This window comes from Megascapheus bottae, chromosome 17, assembly GCF_031878675.1.
Source record: "Megascapheus bottae isolate mThoBot1 chromosome 17, mThoBot2.hap1, whole genome shotgun sequence".
In the NCBI taxonomy this organism is placed as follows: Eukaryota; Metazoa; Chordata; class Mammalia; order Rodentia; family Geomyidae; genus Megascapheus; species Megascapheus bottae.
The window spans coordinates 43,465,316-43,487,970 of NC_143525.1; the positions used below are offsets into that span (position 1 = coordinate 43,465,316).

The 22,655-nt window shown below is 38.7% G+C and overlaps 1 protein-coding gene across 3 annotated transcripts in view; it reads left to right on the forward strand.

The window, feature by feature from the left end:
* Med13 (mediator complex subunit 13) overlaps window positions 1–22,655 on the forward strand; it is a 96,812-nt gene that overhangs the window by 59,323 nt on the left and 14,834 nt on the right. For 2 of the 3 annotated variants that reach the window (XM_090351150.1, XM_090351152.1), the window contains exons 14-23: window positions 126–340; window positions 617–813; window positions 1,677–2,590; window positions 7,288–7,449; window positions 11,654–11,877; window positions 13,376–13,565; window positions 16,047–16,503; window positions 20,097–20,316; window positions 21,755–21,946; window positions 22,070–22,293. In XM_090351150.1, the coding sequence (XP_090207276.1) occupies window positions 126–340; window positions 617–813; window positions 1,677–2,590; window positions 7,288–7,449; window positions 11,654–11,877; window positions 13,376–13,565; window positions 16,047–16,503; window positions 20,097–20,316; window positions 21,755–21,946; window positions 22,070–22,293 (2,995 nt within the window). The remainder of the gene's footprint in view (window positions 1–125; window positions 341–616; window positions 814–1,676; window positions 2,591–7,287; window positions 7,450–11,653; window positions 11,878–13,375; window positions 13,566–16,046; window positions 16,504–20,096; window positions 20,317–21,754; window positions 21,947–22,069; window positions 22,294–22,655) is intronic. The other variant, XM_090351151.1, reaches the window with a different exon arrangement.

The following is a 22,655-nucleotide window of genomic DNA, read 5'->3' on the forward strand; positions in this document are numbered from 1 at the left end:
AAACCTGTGTTTTAGATAAATTTGAAAACCTTTAATTCTCAACAAAGCTCCTTACTCCTTTTGTTTTAAACACAGATTCACCTCTTTGTAGTCTTATATTAAAATGTGTGTTTTATTAAATATAGGCACTGCAGATCTTCATAAGATGTATCCTACACCACCATCATTGGAACAACATATTTTGGGATTTTCCCCAATGAATATGAATAATAAAGAATATGGTAGTATGGATACAACACCTGGAGGAACTGTTCTAGAAGGAAGTAGTTCTAGTATAGGAGCACAGTTCAAAATTGAGGTTGATGAGGGATTTTGTAGCCCCAAACCTTCTGAAATTAAAGTAAGTGTTTTATTTTTCTCAAAAAATAACATTTCCTATATTTTCTTATAGAATTAGTATGCTTCTTTACTGAGAAATCCAAAATAGTTGATTATAGCTTTGTAGCTAACCGATTTAAAGACTGAATTGTAACACTAAGAATGTGTTTAAGAACAGAGTAGAATGATGTTTAAATTTCTTTTTTTTAAAGAATAGAAAACAAAGTCACTTTGTTTTTTTGTATCATTTTGTCTCTAGAAGATGAGATATTGAAAGTCCGCTCTGTTTGTATTACAGGATTTTTCTTATGTGTATAAGCCTGAAAATTGTCAAGTGCTGGTGGGATGCTCCATGTTTGCACCTCTAAAAACTCTGCCAAGCCAATGTCTGCCCCCTATCAAATTGCCTGAAGAGTGCATTTACCGTCAGAGTTGGACTGTTGGAAAATTAGAATTGCTTCCTTCGGGGTCTTCAATGCCATTCATCAAAGAGGGGTATGTTTACGTTATTTTACTAATTTTAACATTTCTATAGGTTTAACTTTTTATAGAATACTTAGTATGCTGCAAAAAGTTGGTATTTGAAAATTCAAAAAATTGTTTCCTAGTTGATTATAATGGTACTAGATATATTTAAACTATTAGAAAGTTTAAGATCATATGTTCTGATTATTTAACTTCAGAGTACCTTTTCTTTTGGTCTATGATTGTCAAGCAGTCTTAGGTGTAAACTCACCATACTTCTCTCAATCCACATTTTATCTTCTTTGAATTTGAATGCCTTAAGATTCACATAAATATTTCAAATTGGATTTTTTTTTTTTTTGGCCAGTCATGGGGCTTGAACTCAGGGCCTGAGCACTGTCCTTGGGCTTTTTCAAGACGAGAGCTCTAGTAGTTGAGCCAACGCACCACTTCTGGCTTTATCTATGTACGTAGTACCAAAGAATTGAACCCAGGTCTTCCTGCATGCTAGGCAAGCACTTTACCATTAGGCCAAACTCCCGGCTCCTTGGATTTTTTTTAACAAAGGATTTTTTTTCCCAAGGATATTTTTTAGATTTAGTGAATATATGTATTTCTTGTAGAAAAATTTTACAGATAGTAATTATGATTGTTTAGGAGTAGACAAGGGTCTGCAGGCCTTATTGATAATTTTAGACCTGGTTAGTTGAATTTAGTCTACAACAATGACTAGAGTAGAAATACTAAACAGAAGTAAATTTTAAGTAACCTGTCCTTTTTGCACTGTCTATATTGCAATTTTCAGTGTTCCTGAAAAGTATTTGGGACATTTTTATAATACTGTTATGTTTCTTTATGTATGTCTCTGATTTTCTATTTTGTTTTATTGACAGTAGTGACGGGAATAATATGGATCAAGAGTATGGCCCTGCTTATACACCTCAAACCCATACATCTTTTGGGATGCCCCCTAGCAGCGCACCACCTAGTAACAGTGGAGCAGGAATTCTTCCTTCTCCATCCACTCCTAGGTTTCCGACTCCAAGGACTCCAAGGACACCTCGGACTCCTCGTGGAACTGGTGGACCTGCAAGTGCTCAAGGCTCAGTCAAATATGAAAATTCAGATTTGTACTCACCAGCCTCCACCCCATCTACGTGCAGACCCTTAAATTCTGTTGAACCTGCCACTGTCCCTTCCGTCCCTGAAGCACACAGTCTTTATGTGAACCTCATCCTCTCAGAGTCAGTTATGAATTTGTTTAAAGACTGTAACTTTGATAGCTGTTGTATCTGTGTGTGCAACATGAATATCAAGGGTGCCGACGTTGGAGTTTACATTCCAGATCCAACACAAGAAGCACAGTACAGGTGTACCTGTGGCTTCAGTGCAGTCATGAACAGGAAATTTGGAAACAATTCAGGATTATTTCTTGAAGACGAACTAGATATCATAGGACGCAACACAGACTGTGGCAAAGAAGCAGAAAAACGTTTTGAAGCTCTCAGGGCTACATCTGCTGAACATGGAGGTGTCAAAGACTCTGAAAAATTGCCTGACGAGTTAATATTATTACTGCAGGATCAGTGCACTAATTTATTTTCGCCCTTTGGAGTAACAGACCAAGATCCTTTTCCCAAAATTGGTGTAATTAGTAATTGGGTACGTGTAGAAGAGCGCGACTGTTGCAATGACTGCTATCTTGCATTAGAACATGGGCGTCAGTTCATGGATAACATGTCAGGAGGAAAAGTTGATGAAGCACTTGTAAAAAGTTCATGCCTACATCCCTGGTCCAAACGAAATGGTAAATATGTTAATGATTTGTTGTTGTTTGGTGCTTTTCTCCTAGTTGTATGACTTGCTTTTCTCCCTTAGGGAAATATACTAAAGGCAATCTCACCTGCCGCTAGTTAGAAACACTTGACCTTAAAATTTTTTTTTCTCTTTTTTGGGTCTTGGTGCTTGAACTTGGCCTGGGCACTGTTCGTGAGTTCTTCAGCTCAAGGCTACTGCCCTACCCTTGAGCCAAGCCCCATTTCCTGTTTTCTAGAGGTTAATTGGAGTTAAGAGTCTCAGGTCCTTTTGTGCCCAGGCTGGCTTTGAATCTTTTTCTTCAGATCTCAGCCTCCTGAGTAGCTACAAATGCAGGTGTGAGCCACCTTCCAACAGCCACTAATTAGTTTTTGATACATGACAGTATCAAGATACACCCAACTCATACTCAAAGACCAAATTTTAAAAAGGAAAAGAACCAAACACCATCTCAGCTACTTAATAACTGCCTTTTTGGTGGCACCTAGTTATTTTTAGAACATTATCACCTTCAAAAAAAAGCCCATAACCATTAGTTGTCTTACACCATTTCCCTCCACTCCTTTTTCTCAACTGTAGGTTACCATTAGTCTTGTAGATCCTTTCTTAATAGATTTTCCTTATTTAGACACATCTTACAAATAGAATTACATAGGGTCTTTTGTCACCTACCTTTCTTGCTTAATGTTTAAAAGGTCCATATATGGGCTAGGAGTTTGGCCTAGAGTGCTGACCTAGCATGCATGAATCCCTGGGTTCGGTTCCCAGTACCACATACATAGAAAAAGCCAGAAGTGGCGCTGTGGCTCAAGTCACAGGTGCTAGCCTTGAGAAAAATAAAATCAAAATAAAAGGACAGTGCTCAGGCCCTAAGTTCAAGCCCCAAGACTGGCAAAAAAAAAAAAAAAGTATATATTACTTAGTAGTACTTGATTGCTGAGCAATATTCCATTTTAGTATTTTGCTACCCTTCCCCCCCTCATTCCCGCTCTGTTTTCTCTCATCGCCCCCGCCCCACCTCCTCCCTTTTTTTTGCAGGGGGGGGAGTAGTTCTAGAGTCAACTCAGGACCCTACACTGCTAGACAGGTGTTGTACAACTTGAGTGGTATCCCCAGCCCAGTTACAGTATATTTCCGAGTCAGTTCCTCAAATTGATGGAAATTAGATTGTCTGTATTTCTTCATTATTATAAATAATGCTATTAATATTTGGGTGTAAGTTTTCACATGGACATATATTTTAATTGCACTTAGGTAGATTGCTTGGGTCATAAAACTCAGTTTAATATTTTAGGAACTGCTAGATGTTTCCAAAGATCTTGCTTGTTCTCTTGTATTCCAACCAGTAAGTTAGAGTATCCTGTATGTACTAATCCATATCAACTCATAGCAGTCCTGGGGCTTGAACTCCAGGCCCAGGCATTGTCCTTTGTCTTTCTCAAGGCTAGTATTCTACCACTTAAGCCACAGCACCACTTCAGCCTTTTTCTGTGTATGTGGTACTGAGGAATGGAACCCATGGCTTCATACATGCTGAGCAAGCACTCTATCATTAGGCCATGATCCTGGCCTCTGTCTTTGAGCTTTATTGCTCAAGTCTAGTGCTCTACTGCTTGATACACAACTCTACTTCTGTATTTTTAGTAGTTATTTATAGATAGGAATCTCTGTGCTGGATTTGAACCACGAATCGCAGATCTCAGGCTCCTGTGTAGCTAGGACTACAAGTATGAGACACCAGCACTGTACTAGAATCTTTCTTATTACAGTAAATCATAGTGGGTATGAAGTGGCACTATATTCTGATTTAGTTTTGTATTTCCTTAATGAAAAATGATGTACACTTTTTCATAAGTTTAGTGCTCACTTTTCTATTTTGGAGAAATTCCTTTTTTAGGTCCTTTGCCTGTTTTTTGTTCTATTTTGTTTTGTTTGGGGGCTAGGAATAGGATAAGATCTCAAATATAGGATTCTTTTATCTCGGCTTCCAAGTACTGGAATTACAGATGGATGCCACCACACTTGGCTTTGCTCATTTTTAAAGTGAGGGTGTTTTAAACTATTTAGTCTTTTTGTTATTGTGTTATCATGGTTCTTTATATACTTTGGATCAGTGTCCCTTACAACACATATATTAGCAGGTAGTTTACTTTTTTTCTTTCTTCTTGCCAGTCCTGGGCCTGGGCTCAGGGCCTGAGCACTGTCTTAGGACTTTCTCAAGGCTAGAGCTCCACCACTTAAGCCACAGCACCACTCCTGGCTTTTTTCTATGTATGTGGTACTGAGGAATTGAACCCGGGCTTTCCTGCATGCTAGGCAAGCACTTTACCACTAGGCTAAACTCCTGGCCCTCTTTTTTCTTTTTTACTGGTTCTGGAGCTTAAATTTGGGGTCACTTGCTGTGGTGTGGCCTTTTTGCTCAAGACTGGCACTTCACTGCTTGAGCCATGCCTTCAGTTCCATCTTTTTACTTTTCTTTGCATTCTTTGAAGAGTGATTTTTTTTTTCTTTTTTTTTGCCTGTCCTGGGGCTTGAACTCAGGGACTGAGTACTGACCTTGGGCTTTTTGTTCTCAAGGCTAGCACTCTACCACTGACTGATAGCTCAAGCCTATAATTCTAGATACTGAGAAGGCTAGGATCTTGAGGATATTAGTTTTGAGGCCAGCCTGGACAGAAAAGTTCCCTAGACCCATTTCCAAACTAAGCAGCAAAAAAGCAAGACTGGAGTCATGGTAAAAGTGATGTCAACAAATGTGGGTTAATTAATGCTTAATTGTAGCTACTCAAAAGGTTGGGATCTCATTATCATGGTCTAAGGCCAACTTGTACAGGAAAGTCCATGAGAGCTAAAAGCCAGAAGTAGTGCTGTGACTCAAATAGTAGAGCATTAGTGTTGAGTCAGAAATCTCAAGGACAGCATCCAAGCCTTGACTTCAAGCCCCAGGATCAGCACAACAGAAAGAAAAAAAGTGATAAAATGGCCAGTTTAGTAAGCCCAAGACCCTGAGTTCAAGCCTTATCGCCTCACTCCCTCCCTTCCAAACAAAAGAGATAATGAGACTTGCACTTAATTAGGATCAAAATCCAGATTCTTGAGCTTCAATAGGTTAGAATTGTTTTAAGTGAGGACACCTGTATATTCTTTAAAAGTTTCAATGTAAATTTAATAAACAATTGTAGCCAGTGATTCCTTTCTGACATCATGTGACTATTTACTACGAATTTAGAAATATTTATATGTGAATATATATATTTTAATTCTATAAAATATTATCTGTTTTATAATATTCTTTATTTACCAGTTGTTTGTTACTGCACTAGGTCAAATAGTTCTATTATCACTTCTAATGACTAGTGTTATGTTGCAATAATTTAAGCAAAATTGTTATTGAGACACTGTATTTAGAAAAATTATTTGTTTCTATATACTAATTTGGTAACAAAACTAGCAGTAACTTAATTAAAACCAGCATCGATAAACTTTGGACGGTGGTAATAAGTGATTGTAATAACATGCACAAACTGATAGAATGCTATATCTGAACCATCTGGAGGTCGTATGAATGGTTTTTGTCACTTAGTGACATTTCTTTCAGCCACTTGATGTTTCCAAAATCACATTACATACCTATTTTGAGAACTGATCAAAAGTGCATTTGATGTTAAGTTTATCAGTTACTCTTCTGTTACGTTTCACAGTTGTATTTTTTGTATGCGTGTGGTTTTAGAGATTGAATCCAGTACTTTGCACATGCCAGGGGAGTTCTCTGCTATTGATATTTATTTCTGACTCATTTCATTGTCAAATTCTCATCACATATCATATAAAACCCTTTTCTGGGGACCAGGAGTATGGCCTACTGGTAGAATGCTTGCCTAGCATGCACGAAGCCCTAGATTTGATTCCTTAATACCATATACACAGAAAAGGCTGGAACTGGTGCTGTGGCCCAAGTGGTAAAGCATTATCCTTGAGTACAAAGAGGCTCAGGGACAGTACCCAGGCCCTGAGTTCAAGCCCCAAGACCAGCAATAAAAACCAAAAAACCCCTAAAAGTAGACAATGAAAATAAATGTAATAATAAGATTTGATTAAATTATAATTGAGGGCCAGTAGTTTGGCCCAGTGGTAGAGTGCTTGCCTACCATGTATGAAGACCTGGGTTCGATTCCTCTGTACCACATACACAGAAAAATCAGAAGTGGTGCTGTGGCTCAAGTGGCAGAGTGCTAGCCTTGAGGAAAAAACCCAAGGAAAATGCTCAGGCTCTGAGTTCAAGCCCCAGACTGGAAAAATAAAAATTAAAAAATGGATTAATTTATGAATATCTTAATACATTTTATATTTTAATGTCTCATACATGCTAATTATATACCCTACCATTTAATTTTTTTCTTCTTTTTTGGTCAGGCCCTTGAACTCAGGGCCTGGATGCTGTCTGTGAGCCTTTCTGCTCAAAGCTTAGTACTATGTCACTTGAGCCACAGCACCACTTCCAGCCTTTTCTGAGTCCATTGTAAATAAGAGTCCCACAGACTTTCCCATCTGGGCTGGCTTTGAACCATGGTTTTTACATCTCAGCTTCCTAAATAGATATGATTACAGGCGTGAACCACCATAAATCTGTGTTAACAATAGAAACTGTTACTCACTATTTTTGTCGTCGTTGTTTTTTAATGCTTGTAGATGTGAGTCTGCAGTGCTCACAGGATATACTTCGAATGCTCCTCTCACTTCAGCCAGTTCTTCAGGATGCTATTCAGAAGAAAAGGACAGTGAGACCTTGGGGGGTCCAAGGTCCTCTTACCTGGCAACAGTTTCACAAAATGGCTGGCCGAGGCTCTTATGGTAAGTGATGGATGGGTGATTTTATATCAGACAGCAGATCCATGCCCAACTAAAATAAGCACAGAAGCTTTCCTTAGATTTTTTTATGGCATATACTTCAGTTCACTGTTGTCCATGTCTTCAGTTCCGGTCTTCTTTCAGTATTTCCAGCATTCAGGTGTTTTGGGTTCTCTAATCTCACTTCATTAGTAGTGTCTCCACTTAGATCTGTTTACTCAACTTTACGATAAAGATTTTTATGTGAAATAAAGGTTATAATTCTGATTCCTCTTTAAAATCTCCAAGCCACTTTGGTCCTGTTTTATAAAATTGAGTGAGAGAGGAGGGGGGTTGGGTAGTTACGGAGATAATTCTAGTGCTGTGCTGGAGCCAGCTGGCAGCGAATGGGGATTCCTGACTTAGGGGGTGAGGACTTGGAAAAGAAGAAGACAAGAAAAAGATGGGGTCGGGAGGTCTACAGCCCAAGGCAGCAGCCCAGGAAGGCTGAGAGCTTAAGACTGCAGCCCCGTTTATTTCAAGTTCCGACCTTAAATACTTTTCTTAAAACACAGCAATCAAGTCTCAAATACGTTAAATGAGAAACGATTGACACAGCCCAAAGTCATCGTGATAACAGCTTACTTCCTTGTGTACTCAAGTGTGCAGGTTCAAGGTCATTGACCCCATACTCCATCCCCAACAGTACTGAAATACCCTAAAGTCTCAATTTAAAAAAAAAATAGGGAACTAGTGGAGTGGTTCAATTAATAGAGCACCTTGCTAGCAAACCTCATACTCTTAATAGGTATCTAATAATGTGGTTTTGTAGAAAAGATTATTCAAATACTTTGGATAATCTTAAGATGTCTTTCAACCGTTGGGGTATAATTGGAGCTCTATATTTGGAATAAGTCTTCATTTTCATTTAAATTCTTTCATTTCTTCCCTTCTCTGTCCTTCCTCTCCTGACCTTTATTTTTCTCCTTTACTTTCCTCTCCTCCTTTCCCTTTTCCTCCTTGACCCTCTGCATGGAACTCACAGCCTTATACATGCTAGGAAAGTACTCTTATCACTCAACCACAGCCCCAATCCCAGAATAATAGGTGTTAAAATGCAAGCTGTAGTTTCTGCATGGTTTCAGAATGTATTATGCATATTTGCCTGTGTTTTACTATTTTTTATTTAAAATATAGATTAGTCTATTATAAGACATCTTTTATGGTATGTGGGGGTAGTTTTAATTGACTATAAATGCCAATGTGTGTTTAAAGTACTACCACTATTGTTACAATGTTCTTTCTCTCTCTCTCTCTCTCTCTCTCTCTCTCTCTCTCTCTCTCTCTCTCTCTCTCTCTCTCTCTCTCTCTCTCCCTCCCTCCCTCCCTCCCTCCCTCCCTCCCCCTCCCTCTCTCTCCCTCCCTCCCTCTCCCTCTCCCTCTCCCTCTCCCTCCCTCTCTTTCTTTCTTTTTTTTTTATGTGAGTCATGGGGCTTGAACTCTGCCTGGGCACTGTTCCTGAGCTCTTCAGCTCCAAGCTACCACACTGCCCTTGAGCCAAGCCCCATTTCCTGTCTTCTACAGGTTAATTGGAGAAAGAGTCTCAGGTCCTTTCATGCCTGGGCTGGCTGTGAACCTTGATCCTCAGATCTCAGCCTCCTGAGTAGCTAGGATTACAGGTGTGAGCCACTACTCCTGGCTCTGTGTTTTACTTTTGTGACTGTGAATAAGTCAAAATGTCATATAAACTAATATTCTGTGAAAAATGCAGTTCAATAGAATTTCTTAATATAAACTTTTATATTCTTTGAAACATTAGGATATTAATTTCTGTACTTACTAATTTTGGGGATTCTATCAGTATATACAAAGCTTTCTTCTTCTTTTTCTCCCCCTCCTCCCCCTCCTCTTTCTCTTCCCCCTCTTCCTTCCTTCCTCCTTCCTTCTTCCTTTCTTCCTCCTTCTCTTTCTTCTTATCTCTTTTTTCTTCTTTCTTCTTTTTTGCCAGTCCTGTGGCTTGAACTTAGGACCTGAGCACTGTCCTTGGGCTTTTCAAGACTAGAGCTCTACTACTTAATCCACAGCACTTGGGCCACAGCTCCATTTCCAGCCTTTTCTATGTATGTGGTACCAAGGGATCAACCTTTGTCTTTGTGCATGCTAGGCAAGCACTCCATCACTAGGCCAAACTTTTGGTCATCTTTCTTTAAGTGGCTAAATGTGTTTCCTTTTTTTTCCTTGGCCAGTCCTGGGCTTGAGCTCAGGGCCCACTGTACTTGGGCTTTCTCAAGGCCACTTTCTCTTGACCACTTGAGCCAAGGCACCACTTCTGGCTTTTTTTTTTTTTTTTTTTTTTTTTTATGTAAGTGGTACTGAGGAATCAAACCCGGGTCTTCATGAATGCTAGGCAAGCACTCTACTATCTACTACTAAGGCCAAACTCCCAGCCCCATGTTTCCTTTTTTTAAAAATTTGTAATTATTTTAAGCATATATTGTTTATGGACACAGAATCCATATGGCCTTAGCTTAATAGTATGTGTGAGCTGGTCACTGGTGGCTCACACCTATAATCCTAACTACTCAAGAGGCTGAGGTATAAGATTTATAATTCAAAGCTAGCCAGAGCAAAAAAGTCCATGAAACTCTTTTTTTTTTTTTTTTTTTTTTTTTTTTTTGCCAGTCCTGGGCTTGAGCTCAGGGCCTGAGCACTGTTCTTGGACTTTCTCAAGGCTAGAGCTCTACCACTTGAGCCTCAGCACCACTTCCGGCTTTTTTCTATGTATGTGGTACCGAGGAACCGAACCCGGGTCTTCGTGCATGCTAGGCAAGCACTTTAACCACTAGGCCAAACTCTCGGCCCCGTCCATGAAACTCTTATCTCCAATTAAGCACCAGAAAATCAGAAATGGAATTGTGGCTCAGAGCAGTAAAGCGCTAGCCTTGAGTAGAAAAGCTCAGGGACAGTTCCTAGGCCTGAAGTTCAAGCCCGATGACAGGGGATTATCTATATGTATATGTGTGTGTGTGTCTGTGTGTGTGTGTGTATATATATATATATATATACACACATATATGCTGTATCTAAAGATATATATGCTCTACACTGTCAAACTCCACCAGTTAAAAGTGCCTTCTTTCCAGTGCTTGAAAGGTACTTGAAAATGGTTTAGGAGATTGAATGATACAGACTGTGAGGATAGATTTCTGGGTGTTACTTTTATGATATTGGGCAAATTATTTAGCTTTGTATTCCTGCCTTCTTATCTTTAATAACAGTATCTGCCTTATATAGTTTTTGTGAGGATTAGATGAGTGAATATATGTAAAGAGCTTTGTGTAGTGCCTAATATACAGTGTTATAATTTGCTATTATTAATTTTAAATTATACTTGTATATATGGAAGAGATTTATTTCTAGCTTTGTAATTTTTGTTTGTGTCCTTTGTTTTTCTGTATGGATATTAGTCATTGTCTTTTGTATATTCTAGTAAGAACACTTAAGTGAAAATTATACTCTTCTAACTATTGTTTTAAGTACAGTAATTTTTACTTATCAACTGTTTTCCTCAAATTTTTAAGTCCCTTTTTGGTGGTAAAACGAAATAGTCATTTGTCTTGTTTGTTGCTAATTTTGTTTCAGATTTGGTATTGGTCATTTAGCTTTGTTCATTAAGTGTAATTTTTCATCACAGAAAATTTATAGTCAGTTTTTATTTGTTGTGTGTTTTCAGCCAGTGCTAGAGCTGGAACTTAGACCATTGTGTTTTCACTTGGCTTTTTCATTCAAGGCTTTAACATTGGAGCCACATTCTAATTCTGGCTTTTTGCTGTGTTAATTGAAGAGTCTCTTGGATTTGTCTGCTTTAGCTGGCCCTGAACTTTGATCCTTCTATCTCGGCCTTCTGAGTAGCCACTGGCTCCCAGTTCAGTCAGATTAATCTTTAGTGAGTACATTCTGTTTATGATTAGGAGGGCTTCTTTAGTCCAAATTCCAAAAAGGAAAACAAAAACAAACAAAAAACTCCTGTATTTTCTTCCTAGTCCTAAATTTTTCCATTCACATTAAATTTTTACTTAACTTTTATAAAAATTGTTTAGGAATTTTCTGGAAAAGCTTTTCAGTTATTACACTTGCTTTAAACATTTTTGTCTTTAATAAGGTATTTTCACTAATAAGTTCTTCAACTTTTGACATGCTTTGATTGGTTTAAATCTTTCTTAACTAGGAACTGATGAATCTCCGGAACCACTGCCTATTCCCACATTTTTGTTGGGTTATGATTATGATTTTCTGGTGCTTTCTCCATTTGCTCTCCCTCATTGGGAGAGACTTATGCTGGAACCTTATGGATCTCAAAGAGATATAGCCTATGTTGTACTATGTCCAGAGAATGAAGCTTTGTTAAATGGAGCCAAAAGTTTTTTTAGAGATCTTACTGCAATATATGAGGTAGGTGTTTTTAAAAAAAAAAAATGGCATTTTAAAATGACCTTATGATTTATGTATGTATAAAGTATATTAGAAGTGCAAATGATTGGGACATCTGATAATTCAGAGAATTGGTTTTTAATTCTCTTACTAGCCAAGTGCATCCTGCCAAACTTGAATCAATATCTTTGTTAGATATGTGTGCTGTGGTTATAATGGAAAACACTGTAGTGGGGGAAGGGGGAATAATGCAGGTTTTGATGGCGGGGGGGAGAGGTGTCTTTTATAAAATAACCTTTTATATGCTGGATATGCCTGTAATCCCACCATGTGGGTAGCTAAGATGAAGGATTTTGAATTTGAGTTTTAAGCCAAACTCAGCTATATTATGAGACTTTGTCTTAAAAAAAAAAATGGAAAGAAAAGTAATTTTTTAGCCAAGGGCTAGTTGCTTACACTATCATAGCTTGAAGCCAGCCCAGGCAGTAAAGTCCAAGAGACTCCAACCTCCAGTTAACCACCAGTTGCAAATGGAGCTGTCTTAAGTGGTAGAGGACCAGCCTTTAATAAAAAAAAAAAAAGTTTGGAGATAGTGCCCAGGCCCTGAATTCAGGCCCTAGGATCAGCATTAAAAAAAAAAAAAAGTTGTAATTCTCGCTGCTCTGGAGGCTAATACCTGATGCTTATCCTTCAGAGCCAGCCCAGGCAGACGAAGTGTAAGTTTGGCTCCAGTGGTAGAATACCAGCTGTGAGCAAAACAGAAGAGAACAAGTGAGATGCCACATTCAAGTTCTACTACTGGTGCCAAATCAATAAAAGGGCATACTGACTAACATCCCACTACTCAGGAAGTGAAGCTAGAGAAATACTAAGTTTGAGGCTAACATGGGCAATGTTAGACTTTTTTTTTTTAATGGTACCAAAGTTTAAACTCAGGACCTTAATCTTGTTGGGTACTCGTCCACTAGAACTGTTTCCCAGTTCTTTTTAATTTGTTTTGTGGCAGTCTTAGACTGTGATCTTCCTATTTATACTCCTTGCATAGCAAAGGAAGATGTGTGAGCACCCAGGTATGGGTTGAGATGAGTGTCTTACTAACTTTTTACTAGGCTGACCTCAGACTTCAGTCTTCTTGGTCATATTACAAACACTAGCCACTGCATCCAACCTATTAGAAGATTTGAGTCGGCCATAATGATTCAAACCTATAGTCCTAGCTACTTGGAAGACAGAGACAGGGATTTGTGGTTCAAGGCCAGATCAAGCAAAAAGTTCAAGATTCCATCTCAACCAATGGCTGAGTATAGTGGTGCTTGATTATTATTTCTGCTCTGAGAAAAAAATACATATAGTACAATGGTAAGTAACTGTCATCCCGGCAAAATTTTTAAGGAAAAAGGTCTATGGCTCTGTTCTTCACCCTTGCTATTGAACTTATTTTAAATTGTTTATATAATTTAATTTGCATGTATCTAGGTAATAAATTTGCTAATTGTACCTTCTCTGTATATATTTGTAGTCTTGTCGATTAGGTCTGCATAGACCTATTTCTCGACTGTTGACAGATGGAATCATGAGAGTGGGATCTACTACAACAAAGAAATTATCAGAAAAATTGGTAGCAGAATGGTTTTCTCATGCAGCTGATGGTGACAGTGAAGCTTTTTCTAAACTCAAGCTTTATGCACAAGTCTGCCTATTTGATTTAGGTATTACATTTTCATTTACTATATAAGATTTGTTTTAGCAAAGTGCATTTGTAAATTAAATTTTATTGAAATGTAGCTTTCATCATTTACACATAATCTCTTTCTGCTTTTGTACTATAAAGTAAGAGCTAAGTAGTTGTGACACAGACTGGTGTCTGAAAATTTTTTTTTTTCTTTTTCTTTTTCTTTTTTTTTCTTTTGCCAGTCTGGGGGCATGAATTCAGGGCCTGAGCACTGTCCTTGGGCTTTTCACAGCATCACTTCCAGCTTTTTCTGTGTATTTGGTACCAAGGAATTGAACCTGGGTCTTTGTGTATGCTAGGCAAGGCAATACTCTCCCACTAGGCCAAACACCCGGCCCTGTAAAATTTTTCTTATAAGAATTGTTTTTTTTTGTTTATTGGTAATAGGGCTTGAACTTGGCTTGGGCGCTGTCCCTGAGCTCTTCAGCTCAAGGTTACCACCCTACCCTTGAGCCAAGTCCCACTTCCCATTTTCTAGGTTTCTAGAGGTTAATTGGAGATATGAGTCTCAGGTCCTTTTGTGCCCTAGCTGGCTTTGAGATCCTCAGATCTCAGCCTCCTAAAGTAGCTAGGATTACTGATGTGAGCTCCAGCAGAAATGGTTTTTATCACTGGTGTAAGGATTCCATTACATGGCAATTAGGAGTTCCGAACTATTTTTTGTAGGATCTATATCTTGTTTGTGTTAAACTTTGTGGTTTGTTAATAATATATAGAGAAAATAATTTGTAGTTAACTTCTATAACACCACATAATAGTTCTTTGCTATGGTTGGAAAAAAAAGAAGTTACTTAAGATATGGAGTTTTTGGTTTTTGGTTTTTTGGGGGTTTTTTTGTTGCTGTTGATACGTGTAAATATCCTGATGTATCTGAAAGGTACTTTTTAAAAATACTGATCAAGGGCCCAGGAGTTGGTCCTTGTGGTAGAGTGCTTGCTTAGCATGCATGAAGACCTGGGTTAAATTCCTCAGTACCACATATACATGGAAATGGTGCTGTGGCTCAGGTGGTAGAGATCTAGCCTTGAGAAAGCTCAAGCTCAAGGACAGTGTGCAGGCCCTGAGATCAAGCCCCAAAACTGTCCCCTACCCCCCCCCCCAAAAAAAAAAGTTGACAGAAAGTATGGAAACTTTCATGGAAGCTTGAAAACTTATCAGAATTAATAGATATGTGCTTGGAAAAAATACTGATCAAGAGGTGATTGTTGCTATTAATATACTATGTGAAGTTATTTCTTTTGTTTTTTTTTTCCCTTATGGTTAATCTCTTGTGGTTACAATATCTGACTATGTTAACTGGTATATTATAGTATGTACATTTATTTGCTTATTTGAAAAAGGGAAGGGAGTTGGGGGAGGGAAAGGGGGACAAAAACATGAGAAAGGGGCATCAAGATCCGAGAAGTAATGCACCTGTTACCTGAAAAATATAACTGTAATCCTTCTATACATTATCCCAACACTAAAATACAATTAAAAAAAAAAAGAAAAAGAAACACACTGGTCAAGCCAGGCATAGTGGCTTATGTCTGTAATCGTAGCTACTAAGGAGACTGAGATCTGAGGATTGTAGTTCATAGCCAGCCCAGGCACTCACTAAAGACCGTGAGACTCTTATCTCTAGTTTACCACCAGAAAACCTGCAGTGGTACTGTTGCTTGAGCTGAAGAGTTCAGGGACAGCGCCCAGGCCCAGAGTTCAAACCCCATGACCAACCCCCCCCCCCCAAAAAAAAAAATACTGATCATTGGGGTTGGAGATAGCTTAATAGGTAGAATATGTGATAGAACTTCCTTTAGACCGGGCCGGGAGTAGAACATGTGATAGAACTTCCTTTAGACTGGGCTGGGAGTTTGGCCTAGTGGTTAAAGTGCTTGCCTAGCATGCATGAAGACCCGGATTTGATTCCTCGGTACCACATATAGAAAAAAGCCGGAAGTGGTGCTGAGGCTCAAGTGGTAGAGCTCTAGCCTTGAGAAAGTCCAAGGACAGTGCTCAGGCCCTGAGCTAAAGGCCAGGACTGGCAAAAAAAAAAAAAAAAAAAAAAAAAACTTCCTTTAGACCTTCCCAAAGAGATTCAACACCAAACCGTTGAATCTCATTAGATATGTCTATAATTTGAGTCTCATAACATTCTTTTATGTAATTTTAATTAGGGTTAGTGTAGACAATATTTCTTCAGCTTGTGATTTAGAAACATTTTAAGTTCTTTGAAATTTGCTAGATACTGTTTTTTTACATTTCATTGTGCCTCGGAAGTGCTCAGCTTATTTTTACAGTTCAATTTAAATTTGTTTTAGTTTTTAGGAAAAAAAGTTTGTGATACACTGTTAGTAAGCAATTTAAAGGAGGGTAACTATCAAGAAAATACAAACTAGATTATTTTTTATTTCTATGATAGAATTTTTAAAAAAGAACTATGAAATAAGGAATTGAGTATTCTATTTTTATTTTTTAGGTCCGTATCTTGCTTCCCAGCCACTGGACAGCTCTCTGCTTTCCCAGCCAAATTTAGTTGCCCCTACGAATCAGCCTTTGATTACTCCACCCCAGATGACAAATACTGGAAATGCTAATACTCCATCTGCCACCTTAGCATCTGCAGCAAGCAACACTATGACAATGACTTCAGGTGTTGCCATATCTACTTCACTTACCACAGCTAACTCGACTTTGACCACCACTTCATCTTCATCATCCTCCAGCTTGAATAGTGGAGTACCATCAAATAAATTGCCTTCATTTCCACCCTTTGGCAGTATGAACAGTAGTGGTACAGGACCCGTGTCTGCACAAGCAAGTACAGTTCAGAGTGGCCAACTAGGAGGTCAACCGTCGTCAGCTTTACAGACAACTGGAATTGCAGGAGAGTCATCATCACTTCCCACTCAGCCACATCCTGATGTGTCTGAAAGGTACCTTTAAAAATACTGGTCCTTGCCGGGAGTTTGGCCTAGTGGTTAAAGTGCTTGCCTAGCATGCATGAAGACCCGGGTTCAATTCCTCAGTACCACATACATAGAAAAAAGCCAGAAGTGGTGCTGAGACTCAAGTGGTAGAGCTCTAGCCTTGAGAAAGTCCAAGGACAGTGCTCAGGCCCTGAGCTCAAGCCCAGGACTGGCAAAAAAAAAAAAAAAAAAAACACTGGTCCTGCCCAGCAGTTTGGCCTAGGGGTAGAGTGCTTGCCTAGCATGCCCGAAGACCTGGGTTCAATTCCTTGGTACCACATACATAGAAAAAAGCCAGAAGTGGTGCTGAGGCTCAAGTGGTAGAGCTCTAACCTTGAGAAAGTCCAAGGACAGTGCTCAGGCCCTGAGCTCAAGCCCAGGACTGACAAAATTAATACTGATCCTTGGGCTGGAAATTTGGCTTTATTTTTATTTTTTAAATATTTATTTTTTGGTTGGTTGTGAGTCTTGAACTCAGGGCCTGGGTATTGTCCCTGGGCTCTTTTTTTGCTCAATGCTAGTGCTCTAAAACTTGAGTCACAGCCCCACTTCCGGTTTTCTGGTGGTTAATTGGAGATGAGAATCTTGTGGCCTTTGGTTCCTGGGCTGGCTTTGAACTGTGATCCTCAGATTCCAGACTCCTGAGTAGCTAGGATTACAGGCATGAGCCCCTGGCACCCAGCAAATGTGGCTTTTGTCTTGGTACTGTGGTGCTGTGGCTCAAGGGGTGGAGTGCTAGCCTTGAGCAAAAGAAGTTCAGGGACTGTGTCCTGGCCCTGAGTTCAAGTCCTAGGACCAGCACCAAAAAAACAAACATACAAACAAAATACCCGATCCTCAAGAACTGAAAATAGCTCAAGTAGAGAGCTCAAGACCCCTAATTCACTCCCCTTTACTGCAGCAAAAAAAAATCTGTCAGATAGTTCAGACAATTCATCCGTCATATAGTTCCTATCTGTCAGTTAGCCAGTCATTGGAGAAGTAGAGTGTGTACTTAGCATACATAAGGCCCTCAATTCAGTTCCCAGTATCAAAAAATGTGAATAAAAATGAACTGCTCTTTGTGGGAACATAAAAGCTATGATGTTCCCTTTGCTCACTCTCATTGTAAGTGAACAAGGGGTGCTTTTTTTTAAGTGGTGCTTTTCATTTTACCCTTATATTTCGTTTTTATAATTTTGAATGTTTTGGGTATAATGAGGATTTTTTTTTTTTTTTTTTTTTTTTTTGCCAGTCCTGGGCTTGAGCTCAGGGCCTGAGCACTGTCCTTGGACTTTCTCAAGGCTAGAGCTCTACCACTTGAGCCTCAGCACCACTTCTGGCTTTCTTTTTCAATGTATGTGGTACCAAGGAATCGAACCTGGGTCTTCATGCATGCTTGGCAAGCACTTTAACCACTAGGCCAAACTCCCGGTCCAAGGAGGATTTTTTTTAAGTCTTTATTCCAAAATCTCAAGAGTAGGAATTAAAATTTTTCTGGGTTTTTATTTATTTTTTAAAAACAACATTTGGTCTAAGTACCAAATTGTATTTGAATCTGTTCTGTGTGTGACATAACAATTAAGTTGATTTGTTTCAAGTTACTCTAACAATTGAGAAATCCCTCAAAGCTTTTAGATATTGAACAAGATTTAAATTTTAGGTCTGTCATTTACTACCATTGTAGTTTGGAGGAAGTTGTTACTTCCATATCTGCAGAATTGTAGGTGATATAGTATATACTAAGTGTTTTCAGACAGTGCTTTTCAGGTTATTCATAATATCAGTGATGATGACTGCTCCCATTGTATGGGGAGAGTTTCTTTTTGATATGAAGATTGTACTGGGCTGATATATTATCAACTACTTAGGATGCAGTTGTGCCCAAAGATACATTGGAAACAGGAGTAAAAAGTTGTTATCAAGGGCCGGGAGTTTGACCTAGTGGTAGAGTGCCTTCTTAGCATGCACGATGACCCAGGTTCAATTTCTCGGCACTACATACATAGAAAAGGTTGGAAGTGAGCCAAGCACGGTGGCTCACGCCTGTAATCCTTGCTACTCCGGAGGCTGAGATCTGAGGATCACACTGACCTAGAGTCTTTTATCTCCAATTAATCACTAGAAAACAAGAAGTGAGGCTATGGCTCAGGGGTAGGGCAGTAGCCTTGAGCTGAAGAGCTCAGGGACAGCGCCTAGGACCAGAGTTCAAGCCCCATTATCCAGGGGGTGGGGGAAAAGTTGTTATCCATCTTGGTCTTTTGATCTTAACTACCTAGATAGATATGATGTTTAAAAAAATAAAATGACCCATCAAAGAGTGAAGCTTCAGCAATCTACTGCTTGAGCCACAGCTGCACTTCTGGCATTCTTGGGTGGTTAACTAGAGATCAGCATCTCATGGACTTTCCCACTCTTGCTGGCTTCAAACCTGAGATCCTGCCAGGAGCAATGGCTCCTGCCTGTAATCCTAACTACTCAGGAAGCTGAGATCTGAAGATCATGGTTCAAAGCCAGGCCAGCCGGGGCACTAAAGACCTTGAGACTCTTGTTTCCACTTAGTCGCCAGAAAATCAGAAGTGGTGCTGTGGCTCAAATGGAAGATCAGGGACAGCACCCAGGCCCAGAGTTCAAGACCCACAACCAAAAGAAACAAACAAAAAAACTCTGAGATCTTCAGATCTCAGCCTCCTGAGGACTATGGGTATGAGCATCTGGCCTCTAACTATTACTAGGAGATAAAATTAGTCATTAATAAATTATACTTTATTTCTGACAAATTATATTTTAAGAAAGCTGTTCTCTCTGCTTTTCATCCTTTTTTATCTTTTCTTTCATTTTTCTGTGTGTGTGCGTGCGTGTGTGCGTGTGTGTGTGTGCACATACACGTGGGACTGGAACTTAAATTTGGTACTTGGCTGGCACTCTACCATCTAAGCTATTCCTCTTTTAAAGCAAGACTTTTTTTTTTTTTGTCAGTCCATGAGGCTTGAATCATGATCCATGATACAGTCTCTGAATTCTTTTGCTCAAGGCTAGTGTTTAGCCACTTGAGCCATATCTTCACTTCCAGCTTTTTATTAATTGGATGTGAGTCTCACAACTTTCTTGCCCTGGCTGGCTTTGAACTGTGATTCTCAGAGGTCAACTTCTTGAGTAACTAGGGTTATAGGCATGAATACCAGCACCTGAAAGCAAGACTTCTTAAAGGATTTACATGATATGAAATATACATACAAAGATTATGGTCCTCTCTAAGGTGGAAGAATTATTCAACTTATTTATTTATTTATTTATTCATTTATTTATTGAGCTCTTCAACTCAAATGCTTCCGCCCTACCCCTTGAGTCACAGCCCCAATTCCTATTAGTACCCAGGCTGGCTTTGAACCTCAGATCCTCAGATCTCAGCCTCCTGAGTAGCTAGGATTACAGGCATGAGCCACCATACCCAGCTCATTCTTCAATATTAAGATCACCAATCTTGATTACCAGAAAAAGGGGAGTGATATTATGAGCCTGCTTTCATGCTTTCCAATCAAAGTAATACAACTCTTACCTCTTTTTACCTTAAACTTTAGCACCATGGATCGTGATAAAGTGGGAATCCCTACAGATGGTGATTCACATGCAATTACCTATCCACCTGCAATTGTTGTTTATATAATCGATCCCTTTACATATGAAAATAAAGACGAAAGCACTAACTCTTCTAACGTATGGACTTTGGGGCTACTTCGATGTTTTCTGGAAATGGTCCAAACTCTTCCTCCTCATATCAAGAGTACAGTTTCTGCACAGGTAAGAATGTGATGTTCAGAAGTTAGAGCTACTACTTTTATGTGTTCAAATTGGTTTCCTAAAAGACAAATTCTGTTTATTTCACTTTAAGTGACACTACAATAAAAACCTTGAGAGTTTATAAAAGACAAGTTCAACTCAAAATTTATGAGTCTGATCAGAAAAATACAAGCTGGGCATAGTGGCTCACGCCTATAATCCTGGCTCCTCAGGAGGCTGAGATCTGAGGATCAAGGTTCAAAGCCAGCCTGGGCACAAAAGGACCCGATAGCTTTATCTCCAACTAACCTCTAGAAAATGGGAAGTGGGGCTTGGCTCAAGGGTAGGGAGCTTAAGAGCTCAGGGACAGAGCCCAGGCAGAGTTCAAGCCCCATGACCCACCAAAAAAAAGAAAAGAAAGAAAGAGCCTAGATCTATATAACCTGAGTTCTATTTGTTACAGACAGGTTACAAGTAAAAGCAAAAGAAGTTTAAGTCTAGTAAGTTGGAAAAAATTGTGCTTTTTTTTCATTTTTATACAATTAATATAATTGTAATATAGATTTTTTGGAAAGATTTTTATTAACATTGATTTTTACATCATATTTCAAATGTCATGTTTAACAAGTATTCAAGAAGGGAATCTATATGCAATCACTGGCACATAGATTTTAGAACATAATTAAATTTAAGCTGAGGATTTGCGTGTCATAGATACATATCAGTCTATATAATATAACATTATTTTTATAGAGTATATATCCTATCGTAGCTTTTTATGTCTGTGTAGCTATATTTATATCTCCAAGACTGGTATTGTATAGATTTTTTTAAGGTTTGTTTTTTTTTTTTTTTGCGAGTCCTGGGCTTGAGCTCAGGGCCTGAGCTCTGTCCTTGGGCTTTTCTCAAGGCTATCACTCTGCCACTTGAGCCACAGCACCACTTCCAGACTTTTTCTATGTATGTGGTACCAAGGAATTGAACCTGGGTCTGCATGAATGCTAGGCAGGCACTCTACCACTAGGCCAAACTCCCAGCCAAGGTTTTTCTTTTTAGATAGTTTAGAGTATACTGGTAAGAGTAACTTAAAAATGAATTATGTAGGGGCTAGGAGTTTGGCCTAGTGGTAGAGTGCTTGCCTAGCATGCATGAAGATCTGGGTTTGATTCCTCTGTACTACATACATAGAAAAAAGCTGGAAGTGGTGCTGTAGCTCAAGTGGCAGGCCACTAATCTTAAGAAAAAAAGCCCAAGGACAGTGCTCAGGCCCTGAATTCAAGCCCCAGGACTAGCAAAAAATAAATAATGTAATAGATAAGAAAACAATATGAGGCTTCTTTAGATAATCATGTAAGTTAGATTTTGTTTAAATTTTGTAGTAGAATTGTTAGCATTAGCCCCACAGTCCTTTATTCACTGTTGGAATTTTAACATTTGTAATATTTACCTATACCTTTAGATTGTTCCTTGCCAGTATCTGTTACAACCTGTGAAGCATGAAGATAGACAGATCTATACCCAGCATTTGAAATCTCTAGCATTTTCGGTCTTTACCCAATGTCGGAGACCACTTCCGACATCAACCAATGTGAAAACATTGACTGGCTTTGGTCCAGGTTTAGCTATGGAAACTGCTCTTAAAAGTCCTGATGTAAGTATATTTTCTATAACCAACGTTTGTCAATGATTGACCATATATTTTATGATTTTATGCAAAATTAAGTGTAATTTTTTGTTTTATTGTATAATACTATTGTACCTTTTTATTTTACAGAGACCAGAGTGTATTCGGCTTTATACACCCCCTTTTATTCTGGCTCCAGTGAAGGACAAACAAACAGAGCTAGGAGAAACATTTGGAGAAGCTGGACAAAAATACAATGTTCTTTTCGTAGGTTACTGTTTATCTCATGATCAAAGGTGGATTCTTGCATCCTGCACAGATCTATATGGAGAACTTTTAGAAACCTGCATCATTAACATCGATGTTCCAAATAGGTACTTTTATTTCCAAAATGATTGACTTTATCATCTCAATTGAAAATTTGTGTGTGCAAAATCATACACATTATGTTCTATATTTAAGAAGTAGAAAACAGGAAGCTTTATATATATTAAGCCTTGTGGTCAAGTATTGTGAGTTTGCACTTAATCTTTGTAGTGAATGGGTATATAATTAAGATAGTTAAAAATAATTGTATTTATAATCTGTTTTACACATAAAATGATTGAAGATCCCAAATTTCTCTTTCATAAAGTTACAAGTAACCATTTTAGGTGAAGAATTTTGAAACAAAGAACTAAAAAGATCCGATAATTAAAAAATAATCTAAGGTGGGTGCTGGTGGCTCTCACCTATA